Source organism: Molothrus ater, chromosome 20 (genome assembly GCF_012460135.2).
Source record: "Molothrus ater isolate BHLD 08-10-18 breed brown headed cowbird chromosome 20, BPBGC_Mater_1.1, whole genome shotgun sequence".
Taxonomy (NCBI): Eukaryota; Metazoa; Chordata; class Aves; order Passeriformes; family Icteridae; genus Molothrus; species Molothrus ater.
This window is the reverse complement of record NC_050497.2, coordinates 2,641,544-2,658,958: the sequence shown is the minus strand read 5'-3', so window position 1 is coordinate 2,658,958 and position 17,415 is coordinate 2,641,544. Positions and strand designations below refer to the sequence as shown.

The 17,415-nt window shown below is 59.5% G+C and overlaps 1 protein-coding gene across 1 annotated transcript in view; it reads left to right on the top strand.

Annotated features, from left to right (window-relative positions):
- The first annotated feature begins 2,974 nt into the window (after nt 1–2,974).
- The window catches only part of LOC118693477 (protein Niban 2-like), a 37,416-nt gene continuing 22,975 nt past the window's right edge, over nt 2,975–17,415 (top strand). Inside the window, exon 1 of the mRNA XM_036394114.2 lies at nt 2,975–3,085. Coding sequence (XP_036250007.1) covers nt 3,031–3,085 — 55 coding nt within the window. The 5' untranslated portion in view covers nt 2,975–3,030. The remainder of the gene's footprint in view (nt 3,086–17,415) is intronic.

Here is a 17,415-nt window from a genome sequence, read left to right as displayed (position 1 = left end):
CCTGACCAGCAGCATGTTGGGGACAATCCCCTCTGCACATAACTATGGGGGAATAAACCAAAATGTGCTGGAGAGGAAGGACAAACCATCCCCATCCCCAACTCCATCCCTGTCCCCATCCCCATCCCCATCCCATCCTCCCCGGGCACCCAGCAGGGTGGCAGGGATGAAGGAAATTCTGACCAGGAGCACATTGAGGACAATGCCCTCTGCATGTAGCCATGTGGGAATAAACCAAAATGTGCCAGAGAGGAAGGACAAAGCATTCCCATCCCCATTGCCATCATCATCCTCATCCTCCTGGGGCAGCCACTGGGGCAGTGGGGATGAAGGAAACCCTGAGCAGGAGCACGTTGGGGACAATCCCCTCTGCACATGACCATGTCCATATAAACCAAATAATAAACCAAATGGCATGTAGCCATGTGGGAATAAACCAAAATGTGCTGTAGAGGAAGGATAAACCATCCCCATCCCTATTCCCATCCTCATCATCCTCAGACACCCATCAGGGTGGTAGGGATGAAGGAAACCCTGACCAGGAGCACGTTGGGGACAATCCCCTGTGCACATGACCCTGTAGGAATAAACCAAAATGTGCTCACCTGCTGAGATTTGAGCTCCCAAATGTCTCCAGTCCAAACAAAACCCTTCAGACAACTTCTTTACTTTCCTGGCCCAAGCTCTGGCAGCTGAGCCTGTCTCTGGCACCGGGCAGCCTGTGCCAAAAGCTCCCTGCTGTGTCCCCACGTGGCACTGCCTGGTGGGGCCAGGACATGGTGCCCACCCTCAGGTGGTTTTTGGAGCCCCAAAAGCAGCCTGTGTGTCTGTGGGACAGCTCCAGGCTCTGCTGACAGGCTATTTCTGTGTGTCACAAACATTCCCTTCCTGTTTGCAAATCAACAAGATCAATGCTGTCTATTTTTTACCTCTTCATTCAGGTTTTATTTATTTATTTAAGAAACACACCAGTAGGAAAAAGAGGCAGTGATGACTCAAGTGCTCCTGTGCCTGTGTGGATTAATTTTTCAAAAATAAGGCTTTTTAACCACTTACTTGGTTTATTTAGCAGAATTCTGTGTGCACTGCCTAAATCATATTCCATACATTGCTTTTTTGGAAGGGATGAAGCTTGGTTTCTAATAATGAAGTTATTTACATGGATAGATATTCCCATTTCTTTTCAATTTGAAGAGGGTGGATGCATTTTCATCGCCTCTTAAATACCATCAGCCCACTAAGACAGAATTTCAAATTAATTCACAGCCAGACTCCTTGGGGATCAGCACTGGGGAAAGTGTTTAAAAGCCTCCAGTGGAACAATTTTCTGTTGGAAATGAGATTTTTCTGCAGATAAATTTCCCACGAGAATCCCTTGGTACCAGCAGCAGTCGGGCCAGGCAAACAAACTGCAAATAAGCCCTATGAAAAGGCCAAACCTTCTTATGGAGCATCTCAGGGGGGAAAAAGGGATATAAAAGGACATAAAAAAGGAAATATTCCAGCTTTGGAATTATTTTCCTATTGGAATGATTCGGAGGGGTGAGAACAGTGTTAGGATGGAAAGGGCTGGTGCACAGTGGCCATCCCTGGGGGGAGAGGGAGCTGCGACAAATGCAGGTGGCATCTGGGTGCCACTCGATGCGCTGATGTTTTTGGCCACGTGGGGAGTGTCCGGCTTGGGCAGAGCTTGGCACGGGCACGCCGCGCCCAAAAGGAGCATTTTGGGCTCCAGGGTGGGTGGCATCCCCCGGGCACGGCGAGGACCCGCTGGTGTGCCCCGGGTGGTGGCAGCGCTGCAGGGCAGGGCTGGCGGTGGCAGCGGGCGGGGAGCGAGGGCTGTGCCCATCCTGCCGCCCCCTGCCCAGCCCCGCCGAGGGCAGCTATTTCAGGAGGATAAACAGGATGCCTCGCTCCCCGCCCGGCCACTTCCAACCCTCCCTCCCTCCCTCCCTGCTACCGCTGCCGGGTAAACAAGGCCAGCCCAGGAAAAGCCTCCTGGAGCCGTTTCCACGCTGGCTGCCCCACACCGAGCCAAGCTGAGCTCTGGGAGCATCCAGGGACCCCGAGCCATCCCAAGGCGTGCATCCCCCTCGGCAGCGACTCCCCGGAGCCTCCCCGCAGCTGGGAACGCCTTGAACTTTCTGGGCACGCCAGCACGTCCTCCTTCCTCCTCCTCCTCCTCTTCCTCCCTCGGTCACACCCCGAGCTGCTGGCGGTGCCCGGGCTCTGGGAATGAGGGCGGCGGGGCCTTTCCTTTCCTTTCCTTCCCTCCCCTCCCCATGGATGTGCCCGGGCAGCGCCGCGGGATCCTGCGGGCTGTTTCCGCCTGTTGCGCTTGGGAACGGAGCCGCAGCAGCAGCCAGAGGAAGGAGGAGCTTTTCCAGCGCTTCCTCCGGCTCCTTCCTCCCCGGCTGGGTGCGAGGAGACTTCGCACGATCGCTGGGAAACACAGACACACATTCCAGTGTCGCGCTCGGAGTGTGCCCCCCCTGCTCCCCGGGTGATGCCAGCCCCATCCCGGGGCAGCTCCCGCGGCTGGGGCGGGTTTTAAATCACCCCGAGCGTTCCCATCCCGTTCTCCCCCGCGCCGGGCAGGCCGAGGGGCCCCTGGCTGTGCCGCCCCTCTCCGGTTTGGCACCAAGGTCAGGCTGCTGGCCGCGGTGTGGGCGCAGGTAGATGGGAGCCCGGCGGTGGCAATGCCAGCACGGAGCCGGTTCTCCCGGTGGCACTGCGGGGGACACCGGGCACTGCCCAGCTCCGGCTGGGGGCACGGCCCGCTGCTCCATCCTGCCCATCCTCCCCTCTCTGGGTAATTAGCCGCGCTAATTACCGGCGGGGGGACACTCGCCGCCTCTCCCCGGGACCGGGGGCGGTGCGGGAGGAGTGGCCGGGGGGAGCCGTGGGGCGCCGTGCTGCCGGGCCGCCCCGAGCTCTTCTTCCTCCTCCTCCTCCTCCTCCTCCTCCTCCCTCTTCCCTCCTCCTCCAGCCGCTCCTCCCGCCGCCCGGCCCGGCCCGGCTCCGCTCGCCATGGGAGATGTGGTCTCCACGCACCTGGACGAGGGTCGCCGCCAGCACATCGCGGGTGAGCCCCCGGCGCGCCCCCCGCTCCGCTCACCCCGGGGGATCCCCGGCATCTCCCCATCCTTCCTTCAATCCCTTTGGGAACCCCCCCCGCTCGGTCTTACCGGGACCCCCACTCTGCTCTTCGCCTCTCTCTCGCTCTTGAAAGTTTTTAATTTTTACTTTCCCCGCGGTTTTGCCTCGGCACAGCTCGGCAGGTACCCGAGGTGCCTCCCCAATGAAAGGCTGCGTTGTGCCGGGGTGTTTGTGTTGGCGGCGGGGCTCGGGGACCCCTCGGGCTGTGGGGAGGGGAGAGGGGAGTTGGGCTCGGGGGGATGCTGGAAGCGCAGGGACACCGCTCTCATCGGGCACTAATACATACATATTTATATATATTATATAAAATAGTAATAATATAATATATATATATAATATATATATAATTATATACATATTTATGCAAAAATAATGCTGGTCCTAGCTGGTACATGAGCCTCATCCCCCTTCACAGGGCTGGGAGATCCTTAGGGAAGGATCTTAGGAACCCCCCTCAGAGGTTCTGGGCTGCCTGCACCCCAGGCTGGCTCCAGGCAGGTCACAGCAGTGCCCCCGCCCGCTCCGTGCGACGGGCAGGGTGACAATGCGGTCATTGAGAGCCGTGTGTCCCCCGGCTGAGGATGTCTGTCTGTCTGTCTGTCTGTCTGTCCGGAGCTGCCCGGGAGCCGCGGGGTGACGGCTCTGCAGAGCACGGATCGTGTGAAGCCGTGCCTGGGGGGCTCAGCGCTGCTAACCGGGCTCTGTGGTGACACTCCTGACCCCTGTAAGTGGGGTCACCCCCCTGTCGCCGTGCCCAAGCCCCTTTGCGTCACTCGTGATGCTGGCACTGGGCTCCCCGGGGCTTCGGAGCAGGCAGGACGTGACCTCCGAGCCCTTTCATGTCCCAGCTTTGGTTTCAGCTCCCCAGGCTGGCAGAAAACCCCCTCGGCTCCAGTGGCTGAAGCCACCCCCGCACCTGAGCGGTGTCACAGCCCAGGGTGGCTTCGAGCCGGACCTTGTGCGTCTGGCCGGCAGCTCAAGGGCTGGGGAGCGCCCATGTTTTGGAGGTGGCTCCGCCGTATCGCTGCTCTGTCGCGGCCATAAAGCCACGGGAGTGGCTCTGAAGTCCTTTTGTCCCCAAGGGCTCCGGGGGAAGAGCTGCCGTGGGGCTGGCACAGGCACGGCTGTCTCGCCGTGCAGCCCATCCGCCCTGCCAGGCCCCATCCTGGCAGGAATGCTTACGTGGTATGCGGCTCAGCAGGACGCCAGCAGGTTTCTGAGCTTTGAAGGAGAGCTTGGAACTCGCTCTGGGGTTTTCATCTTGCATTAGTTAAAGTTCCAGCCCGGCTGAGCACCGGCTCGGGGCTGCTTGTGGCGTGTTTGGATCCAAAGCACATCCTGAATTTCTCTGGAGCTTGCTGAGATTGTCTGTGCACAGATAGCTCCCCGTGCAAGCCCCTGTGATCCTAATCCTGAAGAATAACAAGGAGAAGCCTGGCTGGGTTTCCTGGGCAGGAATCTGTCTCTGCTGGGGCAGGGATTGGGTGTTTGCAAGGCCAGGCTGGATGGCTGCACCCTGGCAGGGGCTGAGCTGCTACCCCAGGGTGGGATTTAACCCATGCTTGGGGACTGCAGAGGGCTTTTAATGAGAAAAAAAGATTTCATGAGGGGAAAAAAAAAGATTCGTGTGGAATAGGATTATGGAGCCTGGGCTGGGACATGTCCCGTGCCATGCTGGGGTGGGCAGGGGGGGGCACACACCTGTACTGGGACACTCCCTGGGAGACACTGGGGCAAACGGGGTTCCTGGAGCACCTCTCTGCTCCTGCCAGGGCTCCTGGCTGGCTGAGGAGCCCCCGGAGCTGGGAGGGGCTGGAGCCCAACAGGCAAGGCACGACTTGCTGTCAGGCATGCAAAGCAACGTGGCGGGGAAAGCTCCGGGTTTTCCTGCCTAGCTCGGCCTGTTCTCCACTGCTGCTGCCCCAGGAGGGATCCTGCCCTTCTCCAAGCAGTTTTTCCCAGTTGTCCTCCCAAATTTGGGGGGTTTGGATTTGCTGCCCAGGCCCCCATGAGCCCTGCTTGCTGCAGGGACAGGAGCTCTTTGGGCTTGGCAGTGTTTCCTGAGCTTGCAGCTCCTTAGACCAGCAGAGCTGCTGGGGAGAGCCTGGCCCAGAGCTGTGCCCCTCCTGGGAATGGGGTAAAGGCAGGAGGGAGGTGGGAGAAGCCCTGCCATGCCCACAGTGCCCAGGCTGTGCAGGGACAGCCATGCCCTGTCCCAGCCCGTTTGGTGGGGGCTCTGTGAGGCTCGTGCCAGTGTCTCCCAGAAGCCACGAGGCACACAGGTGTCACTTGGGTGGCTCAGGAGCAGGGTCCTTCTTCCCAGCTGGGGCTGGAGGGCCCCAGGCAGTCACAGAGGCAGGTCCCTGCCAGCTTTGGGGTGCCAGGGCAGCCAGGTGTGTGCCAGGTGTGATCCTGCATTCCCTTCTCCGAGGTGTCTCTGACTGGTGCTTCCTCCTGCCCCCCTGCTTTGGACATCTTCCTGCCTGACTCAGCCAGTTTGTTTGTCAACACCCTTCAGCTGCTCTCCTCCTCCTCCTCCTCCTCCTCTTCCTCCCAGATGTGGGTTGGGAGTTGTTTCCAAGCTGCTCTGTGGGCTGGAGCAGGACTGGCTCACCCTCCTTGTGCAAGGATGCCCAGCGTGGGCACCGTCACCAGGGTGGCAGGGATGGGGTGTCCTGGGAAGCCAGGATGTCACTGGGTGGAGTTTTGCACAGTGTCTCTCATGCCCAGGGCAGTGGGTGCTCTCAGCATGGGACAGGATGAGCTCTTCCCTCATGCTGGGATCCTGATGCTTCCCTGGAGCCTCTCATGGACCCCTTCTCCTGGGGGCTCAGCTGAAGCGTGGCTGGCAGGACCTCTGGCTGGAGCTGCTGGTCCTGAGCCCAGGGGTGCCAGCACCCAGGGATGCAGCAGGAGCTCCTGGGTGGGTGCCAGCACCCAGGGATGCAGCAGGAGCTCCTGGGTGGGTGCCAGCACCCAGGGATGCAGCAGGAGCTCCTGGGTGGGTGCCAGCACCCAGGGATGCAGCAGGAGCTCCTGGGTGGGTGCCAGCACCCAGGGATGCAGCAGGAGCTCCTGGGTGGGTGGCAGAGCCCAGGGATGCAGCAGGAGCCTCTGGATGTGTCCATGCCAGAGGGATGTGGGGGTGGGTGGCAGCACAGGGAGGGTCCCTGGGAGCTCACACCTTGCTCTGGCATCTCCGGGGAGTCACCAGCCCGTTAATTACGGAGTGAAGCAGCTGCTAATTTCGGGCTAGGAACTTCCACAGGCAGCAGCCCACGCGGAGGTGGCAGAGGTGACACCGAGCCTCATCCCTGGGGCGGGACCTGCAGCCTCCCTGCTCCAGGGAGCCTTGTGGGGCATCGGTGTGTGCATAATATCCCTGATCCCAGCAAGGATAGGACGCTGGGATGGGATCTGGGATGGGATCTGGGATGGGATATGGGGTGGGGACGGGATATGGGGTGGGATGGGATGGGATGAGCTGGGCTGCAGGGCCGGCTCCAGAGGTGCCTGGCAAACGCCAGAAGGCACCAGGCTGTGGCGTGCCCCGGGGGTGGAGGCTGCTGGCAGCGGGACGAGGTTCTCCGTGGCTTCCCTAAGCGTGACACTCATTTCCCAGCCTCTGCCGCAGCTCAGCTCCAGCCGGCGTGGGAGGCGGAGGCTGCCGGGCTCTGGGGTTGGTTTTGAGGCTGCAGCCCTCGCCCTGCCCCGGGGGCAGCCGTGCAGGGAGGCTCCGAGGGCGCTGCAGCCGTGCCGTGGTTTCTCCCAACGAAACGCGTGTCTTTCATCGCCAAATAAATAACTCCCCTGGCACGTCAGGGCTCCGTGCCAGCGGCCAGGGCTGGTTCTGGCACGCCGGGGCTTTACCTGCAGCCGTCGTGTCGGGGCACGGGGCTCGCTCCCAGCGCAGCGTGTCGGGGCAGGGGACACGGCTCCGGTGGCCTCCCCGGGTGGGTGGGAGCCCCCCCGGCCGTGCCCCCCTGCCTCCCCTCGGGGGGGCTTCCCCTGCCTCCCCCCGGGCGGGTTTAGCCCCAGGGCTGGGCTGGAACGAGCCGGGGCACGCAGGGAGGGGAGCGCTGCTGTGCTGGGAGCACAGCTGGGAGCTGGCACAGGAGGGACAGAGCCGGGGGGCAGCTCAGAGCTGTCCTTGGGCCAGCCCGGGGGGAGACAAATGTACCCCAGAGCAGGACACCTCCACAGCAGTGTCAGACACCCCAAAACCCATGGCAGGAATGTCAGATTATACCCCTTTCTGACCCAGTTTAAGCCCTTCTCTGCCCCAGATTAAGCCCTTTTCTTACCCTGATTAAGCCCTTCTCTGCCCCAGATTAAGCCCTTTTTTTACCCAGATTAAACCCTTTTCTTACCCAGATTAAGCCCTTTTCTTACCCAGATTAAGCCCTTTTCTGCCCCAGATTATACCCATTTCTGACCCATATTATGCCCTTTTCTGCCCCAGACATGGGGCAGCTGAGAGGTGTTTTAAAAACTTTTATTCTGTTTTCACTCCCATGGAAAGGGTGAGACAATACAGATGTTATAATTCACGGCATCATAATCAGAAGCCAACTATTTCCTAATTACAATATATTATAAGTCTTTATTGGCCTATCAGCTTTAGCCACACCATGCTGTAAATGCCTTAAAGCTTTACAAATTCTCTACAAATTCATTTCCCACCCAGGGACACAGCCAGGAGCTGGCATTTCCTAAGCCTTTGCCTCCCCTCCTCCCCAGATCACTGCAGAGACTGGCTCAGAGCTCAGAGGGGCTCGGTGCCCCTTGGCACAGCCCCTGCCAGCCCCAGCCCACCCTCCTGGGACTGCCAGGCTCCTGTGCCAGGAAGCAAGGCTGGAGGATGCAGGGATGCAGGGATGCTCATCCACAGGCGCTTTGTGGGGCAGAGGGTGGAGGCAGCTGAGGAGCAGCTCTCCTGCTCTGCCCCTGCAGGACCCAGCTCTGCTCCCAGCCCCCAGTTTGGGGGGGATGTCACCTCCCCCTGGGGTCCCCAAGCAGGGGCTGTGCCCCTCCCTGTCACTCTTGCACCGAGATTGAGGCAGGGACAGGCGAGAGGCAGGATTGTAGAAAAGGCAAAGAGGGCTTTATTTAAAGGAACCACACGGTTTTTACAGAGGGGTATGATAGGTTCTATTCTATTGGCTAACTAACAAAAACATCTTCCTCACTCACTGTCTTTGAGAGGAACAGAAAGATGAAGTAGAAAAACACTACCTGCAAATTGTTTATGCTTAACAAGTAATCACATCTTTCTAACTCTTTAAAATCTCTCACAAGCTGCTGTGAGAAACTCTTGCTGTTTCTGTCTCTCTGTCCCATGGCATCTACACCTCCCCAGCCCCTGGCTGGCCTTGGAGCCCTGTCCCCTGCCTGGCTGTGCCTGCAGTGGCTCCATGGAGAGCCCCGTGCTGGGGCCAGCAGGGGAGGAAGGGGCAGAGCAGAGCAGTCCCTGCTTCCTCCCAGTCTCCTGGACCGGCAGGGGAGGAAGGAATAAAACTCCACCTTTTCCCCCTTTTCAAAGGGAAAGAGCAGCGACATTTGACACAGGTCCCAGCTCTGGCAGAGCACAGTGCCCTTCTCCCTGCCTCCCTGCCCTTTGCCATGCCCTCCTGCCCTTCTCCATCCCCTTCTGCCCTTCCCTGGCAGGGATCTCTCTGGGGAATTCCTCTTGGGAGCTCAGACCCCTCCACTAGGGAGGTCCCCAAATGGGACATTCAGGATGGATGGGACACTGCCCTGGAGGTGACAGAGACCTGGGGCAGGATCTCACCTATCTCCTGCTGTGCTGGTGGCTCCTGGAGCACAGGACACTTGTCCTGGCTTCCTTTCTCCTCCTGCCAGCTCTGCTCAGCCCCTTGAGAGGTTTTTCTGCCCAAATCTGGGGTGGGCCAGCTCCCAGACCCCAAAATTGTGGTGGCTCAGCATCCTATGAGATGGGTACAGAGGAGCTGGACACAGAACCCTGCCCAGCAGCAGGGAGGGAGCTCCAGGACAGCTCCAGGACAGGTTCAGGTCTGTTTTCTTCAAATCCCTCTTGGTTGGGTTGTTTTTTTAGATGCACATAAAAGTCTTTGTTTGGTCTCCTCCCCTGGGGCTGGATTGGGTTTCCCACTGGCACTGGCCAGCTGGGCACAGGGACAGTGTGCCAGGCTCAGCTCCTCTCCTGGGGCTGGGCACGAGGGGACACGAGGGACACAGCTCCTGGACATCCCAGAGCAAGGACAGCCCACCCCAGCTGCAGGAGATGGCCAAGTTTGCCGTGTCCCCTTTGCCGTGGGGACCTCAGCTCCCTGTCCCCAGCTGGCAGGGGCTGGCAGGAGGGTGTGGATGCTGGTGCACACCTGGCTCAGCTCGGCTCGGCTGGGCTGGGCTCGGCTGGGCTGGGCTCAGCTGGGCTGGGCTCGGCGGGATTGCGCCATCCCGAGGGATGGATGCAATGCAGCCCAGCCGGTGTTGGGGGATGAGCCGAGCCTTATCTGGGGTGGTGCTGGGTCCCACCCTGCTGTGGGGACAGCCAGAGGGGTGGCAGCTCTTCTCCACCCTGCCCAGGTGCTGGTGGCACCCAGGGGGACAAGGGACACGTGGGGCGATGTGGCTGCAGCCAGGATGAGGGCAGGGCTGCTGGTCTAGCTCAGGCTTTGGGGTTCAGCTTGAGCCAAGCCAGGGATGCTCCATCCTCCCACAGCCACCTGCCTGTCTATGGGACACATCCTGGCACTCCTGGGAGTGCTGTCACCTCTGCTGGTGGCGCTCTGGGCTGGCACACCTGAGGCCACCTGTGCCCCATGGCTTTGGAGCTCTGCCCCAAAGGCTGCTCCAAGGGCAAAGGGGGCTTGCAGGCTGGATGGGGACAGGGATCTCCTCCTGGGGACAGGGATCTCCTCCTGGGGACAGGGATCTCCTGCCCCATCCTTTGTGGGGATGTGTTTGGGCAGGGAGGCTCAGGGCAGGCCCTCAGTGCAACCCCGAGAGGCACTGGGACCCATACTGCTGTTTGTTGTTTTTTATTTGTTATTTATTTGTTACTTGTTATTTGTTATTTGTTATTTGTTATTTCTTACTTCTTATTTCTTATTTCTTATTTCTTATCCGCGGGCACATTCCTCGCACACACATTTGAGTACGTTTGAGTACTCATGTCATGGAAATAATTGTTTCTGTGGCTTTTATTTCTTAGACATATATGCTCAGGTAAATTTTTCCTTAGTAGGCACCTCCTATTAAAATCTACACTTAGGGATTGGATAATTTGATTTTTTTATTACATATAAATGTTTTTATTATTTTGCCATTTTAGGAAATGAGCATCAGCCTCACACTTGAGGAAACATTAGGAACTTTCCCTAATGAGCATCAGCCTCACACTTGAGGAAAAAAAGATGTGTAACTCTAAGCTTTACAACATTGGCTTCAGGCTTTTAAAGCAAAATACTTTTTTTTTTAAGTCCCTTGTGAGAGCCCTTTCCTTTTTTTCCCTCTTTTTCTTTAAACCAAGGCAGCCACACGCTGCCTTGTTCCCAGGAGCAGAGGGACACCAGCATCCAGGGCACGGGAAAACTCCCAGCCTCTAACCCTGGGTGTGCCCCGAGCCCGGGAAGGGTTTAGGGGCAGGGGCTGAGCCCAGCTCAGGTTTGGGGACTGGGGAGCAGGAGCAGCAGAAAGTGTGCAAATCTTGCCCCAGAGTGGTTTTGTCAGTGTTTTTTAGCTGTCTGGAGGTTGGGGAGCTGCTGCAGAATTTGCTGCTGCATTTGCAGCGCCGTGCTTGGCTCCGGCGCCGCGCAGGGCCAGGCAGGGGAGCGCGGTGTGTGCTGGCAGGTGGGGTGGGCAGGGAGGGTGCTGGGGATGGGTGTAGGAGAGACAGGGGTAGGACAGTGGGGATGGAGAGAGATGAGAGATCTCTGGAGCCAGGGCTGGAACTTGGGGTTTATTGCAAAGGGCCTGGGGGCAGGGCCCTGCTGGGAGCTGCCAGGCACAGCTCAGAGCAGGACTGAGAGAAGAGAGGGGGAGAGAGGATGAGAGGGTGAGAGAGCAAAAGGGTAAGAGAGCAAAAGCATAAGGGAGTAAAAGGGGTAAGAGAGTAAAAGGCAAGAGAGCGAACTTCCCGTTACAATACAATAAATCATCCTCTGTGTTGAATATTTTAATTCTCACTAACCAATCTAGTACAAGATACAAATCCTATAGCATTTCCATACAGCCTATAAGAATCATTCCATTACCATCCTGTGTTACATTTTAAACCCTACAAACTCCTCTTTGGGCCCTTCTGCCAAGCTGGCAGGGTCTGCTCTGACCCTTGGGCCTGTCTGCAAGCAGAGGGTGTTGTTCCACCAAAAGGGGATCACCTTCAGCTGGCCACACCATTGTTTTCCAGTTGTTCAGTAACTGAGGGATCTCAAAGCTTGCTTTCATTTAAATCTCCCTTATAGTTTCTATATTCTCAAAATCTTTTGCCAGACAATCAAATTTATAAGGCTTTCCTGTTTCATCTTCCCCAACAGCTGGGCACTGCAGGGTGGGCACAGAGCCCTGGGGGCCCCGGGGGTGCCAGCTGGCGGGGGGACACGGCAGGGATGGGGTGGCAGAGCCGTGTCCCTGGCGGGTGCCCCAGCCCTGCGCTGGCACCACGGGCGCTTCTGACTCATCCGGGGGCAGAGCCCGGCTCGGCTCGGGCACGGCCAGAGAGGCTCAACCGGTTCAGGCCTGGCCCCAGCTGGTTTCTCCAGCGAGGCTCCACTGCCTCATCCCTTCCTGCTGCTCAGCCCACCCTTCCCAGCTTGGCTGAGTCACAGGGCAGCCCGAGCTGCTGCCTGGGGAGGCACCGTGGGCTCCCTTCCCTCCCCCACCGCCCTGCTGAGCTCCTTTCGGGCAATGTTCTCAGTTCTGAAAATATTCCCAATGGATTTTGGGGTGCTGCTGGAGCCTGGCAGTGCCCCTGTCCTGCCTGGTGCTGAACAGCGCCTGGCACAGAGCAGCCTCTGCTCCCCACTTGTGCCAGCCAAGCTCAGTGCCAGTCCCGACAGCAGCCCAGAGCAGGAACACCCGGGCTGGGTTTGGGTGGGTTTGGGGTGGGTTTGAGTGGGTTGGGGTGGGTTTGGGGTGGGTTTGAGTGGGTTGGGGTGGGTTTGGGTTGGGTTTGAGTGGGTTGGGGTGGGTTTGGGTGGGTTTGGGTGAAGGGTGAATTTGGGTTCAAGGATGTCAGAGGGGAAACTCTCCCAGTTTTTGCTCTCCCCACTTTGCTTTCCTTATTCCAACTTCTCCTGGTGTGTATGAGAGGGGGAAATACAGAGAGCTGCTGGGTCAGCCCCTGGTTTGGCCGCACTCAGGAACAAAACCTCCAAAACCTCCCCCAGCCCCTGCTCTGTCCCAGTGCCCCCGGGTGAGGAGGAACTGGTGCCCAACTTCCCCCAGTGCTGGCACCTCCTCGGGATGCTCAGCCGGGCTGAGTCAGGCCCCTGTGAGGGAGTTTGTGTTTCTGGGTGGAAATGAGCTCACATCCAAATTCCCGAAACCCTAAACTGCCGGCTGGGGCTTAACCCTTTGGGTGCCCCGCTGGCTCTGCAGGATTCCTGTGCCCCATCCACAGTGGCACTGTCCCTTGTGCTGCTGCTGGAGCCACCTCCTGCTGTCAGTCTTTGCCAAATTCCTGCTGGGATGAGCCTGGGATGAGCCAGGACAGCCCCTGACCATGGGTCCTCCTGTCTGGGTGCTGCTCAGGGCTTCTGGGGTGCCCTGGGCACCTCATCCATGTGTGCACCCCATCCTCACCGTGCAGTGCCCTCAGGGGGATGCCCCCACACCCTGTCTGCATAATGGCAGGATTTGGGACAGGAGGATGGCCAAGGGACAGTGGGAACAGCCAGGCTGTGCTGGAGCTGGCAGCAGAGAGAGCCCCACTTGGAGGGGTGACCTGGGGACAAGCAGTGGCCTCAGCCTCCCTGCAGTGCCTCTGTTTCCCTTGCTGGAAGAGCCACCCAGGCCATGACTGGCCCTGTCAGTGCCACCGTGGTGCTTGTCCCTGTCAGTGCCACTGCTCTGGAGCCTGTGCTCCCCTCCAGCAGCCTGCCCCCGCTCACTAATCATTTACGGGCTAAATTAGTAATTAACTCCTCCCCCAGCAGCCTGGGCAAACTGGCCAGGCCAGCACACACTGCCCAGGGGTCACCTGTGCCACCACATCACAGGCCACCCCCAGCATGGCACAGAGGGACTGTCCCCAGGGCAGGGAGCCCCAGCACAGGGACAGGAGGCTGTGACCCCCCCCTGCCCTCGGGCACAGCCCTGTCCCCCCCTGGCAGGGGCACAGGGGACATTGCACGGGGCCAGGGGAGCTGGCCTGAGCCTGGCTGTCCCACGGGGCTGGGGCCCTGCCCTCCCTGCCCAGGGGTTCTGCTTCAATGAGCTGCTTTGGTCTTTTTGTTTCTCTTAATTTTTTTCTGGACCAAGAGGAAAATTCCCTGCCTGGGGTGAGGCATCCCTGTGGCATCCATCCACAGGGGTTTGGGCACCCTGCTCCATCCCCTGCTGTCACTCCACTCCTGGGACAGTGGAAGGTGTTGGAATAGGATGACCTTTGAGGTCCCTTCCAACCCAAACCAATCTGTTACTCCATGATTCTGCATCATCCCAGGGGCCTTTTTCAAGGGTTGGGTTTCCAAAGGCACCTCAGCCCCCCCTCAGTCCCCTCAGGGGACACCTGAGGGCTCTGGATGCTGGGCCATTCCAAGCATATCAGCAGCAACATTAATTGAGATGAAGAATTCTCTTGGTGTCTCACTGGTGGTTGTGCCATGGCACACAGAGGCAGATTTGCTTAGCTTAATACAGCAGTGGGAGTAACTCAGTGATTCTAGATGGACTTGACAGGAAAAAACTGGGAATTCAGTTCCAAGCAGCAACAGGTGGAAATCTTAAAGCAGTGAATTGTTTTACTGCACCATTGGCACAATGGGATGTGGCCTTGGAGGAGGATGCAGAAGTTGCCCCTGGGCTTTGGCAGCTGCTGCTGCAGCCCCTCTGGGGGCTGTGTGAGCACACAGGGAGGGGGTGGGTGTGTTGGAGAACAGAAGGGCCTGGGAGGTCTCCACAGCACCTCTGAAGGGGCCACAAGGAGCCAGACAGGGATTTTCATCAGGAATTGTAGTGACAGGACAAGGGGGAATGGCTGCAACCTGAAAGAAGGGAAATTAGGTGTTATATAGGGAAGAAATCCTTCCCTGGCAGGGTGGGCAGGCCCTGGCACAGGTGCCCAGAGCAGCTGGGGCTGCCCCTGCATCCCTGGCAGTGCCCAAGGCCAGGCTGGAGGGGCTTGGAGCAGCCTGGGACAGTGGGAGGTGTGGCTGGAGATGGCACTGGATGAGCTGTAAGGTCCTTCCAGCCCAAACCATTCCCTGATTTCCACTGCTGGGTGTCCCTGTGCTGCTGCAGCCCCTCAGCCCCAGAGCTCTGCTCCCACTGCCTTTGGGAGCAGCTGCCCAGCCCTGGGGACACACCTGGGCTGAGCCACGTCCCTGTCCCCATCAGGCTCTGTCCCACCAGGGACACACAGATACCCCTGTCGGTGCTGAGCTGAGCAAGAATGAGGAGGAGGAGGAAGGACAAGGAAAATTTGGAGCAAACCTGTTCAGGACTGACCTCCCCCTGGCTGGAGCTGCTGACTGGGCTGCCCAGGGCCTGGGCTGTTTCCAGCAGCACTCCCATTTTCACATGATCTCAAGGGCAATGAGGAAAACGAGCTCTGGACACACTCTGGTGCTGGGAGGGCTCTGTGTGAGCCTGGGGCTGTGGGGGGGGTGTTCCTGGAGCTCTGCTCTCCCCACCCTGCAGGCAGCAAGGGCAGCAGCAGCAGGAGGGATCAGGGCAAGGTCAGGGCTGGGCTGCAGGAGATCAGGGCTCTGGGGCACTCCTGGGTGGCTTTTCCCCAGAGCACAGGCCAGGATCAGAGCTGGCTGCTGCCTCGGGATGTGTCTGTGCTGGAGAGAGCCCAGAGGAGGCCATGGAGCTGCTCCAGGGCTGGAGCCAGGCTGGGAGAGCTGGGGGTGCTCACCTGGAGAGGAGAAGCTCCAGGGAGAGCTCAGAGCCCCTAAAGGGGCTCCAGGAGAGCTGGAGAGGGACTGGGGACAAGGGATGGAGGGACAGCACACAGGGAATGGCTTCAGTCTGACAGACAGTGGGGTTAGGTGCGGTTTAGGGAAGGAATTTTTCTCTGTGAGGGTGGGCGGGCCCTGGCACAGGGTGCCCACCCTGGATCCCTGGCAGTGCCCAAGGCCAGGCTGGACAGGGCTGGGAGCACCTGGGACAGTGGGAGGTGTCCCTGCCATGGCAGGGGTGCAAGGAAATGACCTCCAAGGTCCCTTCCAGCCCAGAGCAATCCATGATTCCGTGTGTGGGGCTGATTATGGGGCTGGAGATGCTTCCAAGGGCAGGACACAGCCAGTGCAGGCTGCTGGACCAGCTTGGACAGTTTGCCTTTGGAATCCTGAAGGCAGAATCCACCTCCTGCCCTGGCTCAGAGGGACCAGGAGCCAGCCAGGGCTGCCCTGGCTGTGACCTCTGAGCACGCCAGGGCTGTGCCTGCCCTTGGGGCACCCACTGCTCCAGGGCTGTGCCCTGCCTGTCACCCTGCCCTGGGTGACAGCTCTGGTGGCAGCACTGCTCAGGGGCTGGGCAGGGGAGCAGCCTCCCGTCCTGTTTTCAGCCACAGGAGCCTCGGGCTGACCTGGGACAAGGACACACCTGTGCTGCCCTGCTCTGTCCCTGTGCCCTGCTGTGCCCACAGCACAGCTTGCCTGGGTGATGCCAGCACGGTGTGGGGGCCCTGGGGACCTGGCAGGGAGGGCTGGAGTGTGGCTGGGAGCTGCTGTGGCCTGGCTGAACCCTGTCCTCGCTGCCAGCATCCCACCCAGCCCTGTACCCAGCTCAGTGTGGGGTTTGGGTGCCCAGAGCCCTCTGTGTGCCCTCTGGAGCTGCTGTGGCCTGGCTGAGCCCTGTCCTCGCTGCCAGCATCCCACCCAGCCCTGTACCCAGCCTGGTTTGGGGTTTGGGTGCCCTCTGTGTGCCCTCTGGGCTGTGCAGCCCCTTCATGTCCCCCCTGCTGGAGCCACCACGTGTGCCTGAGTCACAGAGAGGCAGGAGGGGAGCTGGGGGCTGGGGACAGAGCAGCTCTGTCACCAGAGGTGCTGACACAGGGATCCTGCCCAGCCAGGCGTTGGTGCTGCCGCTGCTCTTGGAACCCCACAGTGGCTTCCCCCTGCCAGGAGCCAGCCCAGGGACGTGCCAGGACCTGTGCCAGCCCAGCCGCCCCTCTGGGTGTGCCAGGGACGGGCTGGTGCCAGGGGGAGGGTGTGGGGCTGGTCCCAGAGCAAACAGGGCTGTTGGGAAAGCACTGGGGTGGGTGGGTGGCTGGGGACACCCAGCCCTGGGAGCTCCCTGTGGGTGCTCCTGTTTCCCAAAGGGCTTCGTGGGTGTCTGAGCCCACAGCCAGGTGGTGTTGGCTGCAGGGGTTCCCCTCCTCTGCCATGACAGGTGACAGTCAAGGGGGCTGTGTCCCCTGTCCCCAGATCCCTCCAGCTCTTGGCTGGATGTCCAGCCAAAGCTGCTCATGGAGGGACAGCCACTCGTGGGTGGCTTTGGTCACAGAGCCGGAGCACAGAATGCTCTGTACAGCCCTCAGTGCTCCCTTGTGCTGGCAGGGAATGCTCTGCACAGCCCCCAGCTCTTTGGGGAGGCTTTGCTCAGCCTGATGAAGGAGCCAGGGGGCGGCTGAGGCACTTCCTGAGGGTGACACATCAGCCCTGCCAGATGTGAGGGGTCAGGCCACCCTCTGGCATGGGCAGCATGGGCACCCCCCCTCTGCTCAGGCACAGCCCTCCACTCTTATGTCACCCCCAGGGGTCCATGTCCCTCTTGCCCCCCTGGGTTTGCCACCAGGGCTACCAGGCAGGGAGCACCAGTGGCCCCCAGCATCCCCCAGCACCCCGGAGCATCCTGCTGAGCCTGGGGAGATTTAGTCACCTCGGATGTTTGACTGCAAGTCTTGTTCCAACCTCTGCAAATAATTGACTTTTGCTTTTCCATGTGCTTAAACCCTCCTAATTGGCCCTGCTGTTAATCAGGGAAGAATGAGTGACTAAGCTGTCTCGCCTGCCCGGGGACCGGGGGCTCCTTTTTTTCCCATGGACTGAAAGGAAATGAAACCTCAGAATGTCCTTTTCAATCTCAGCTCTCTGCATGGCT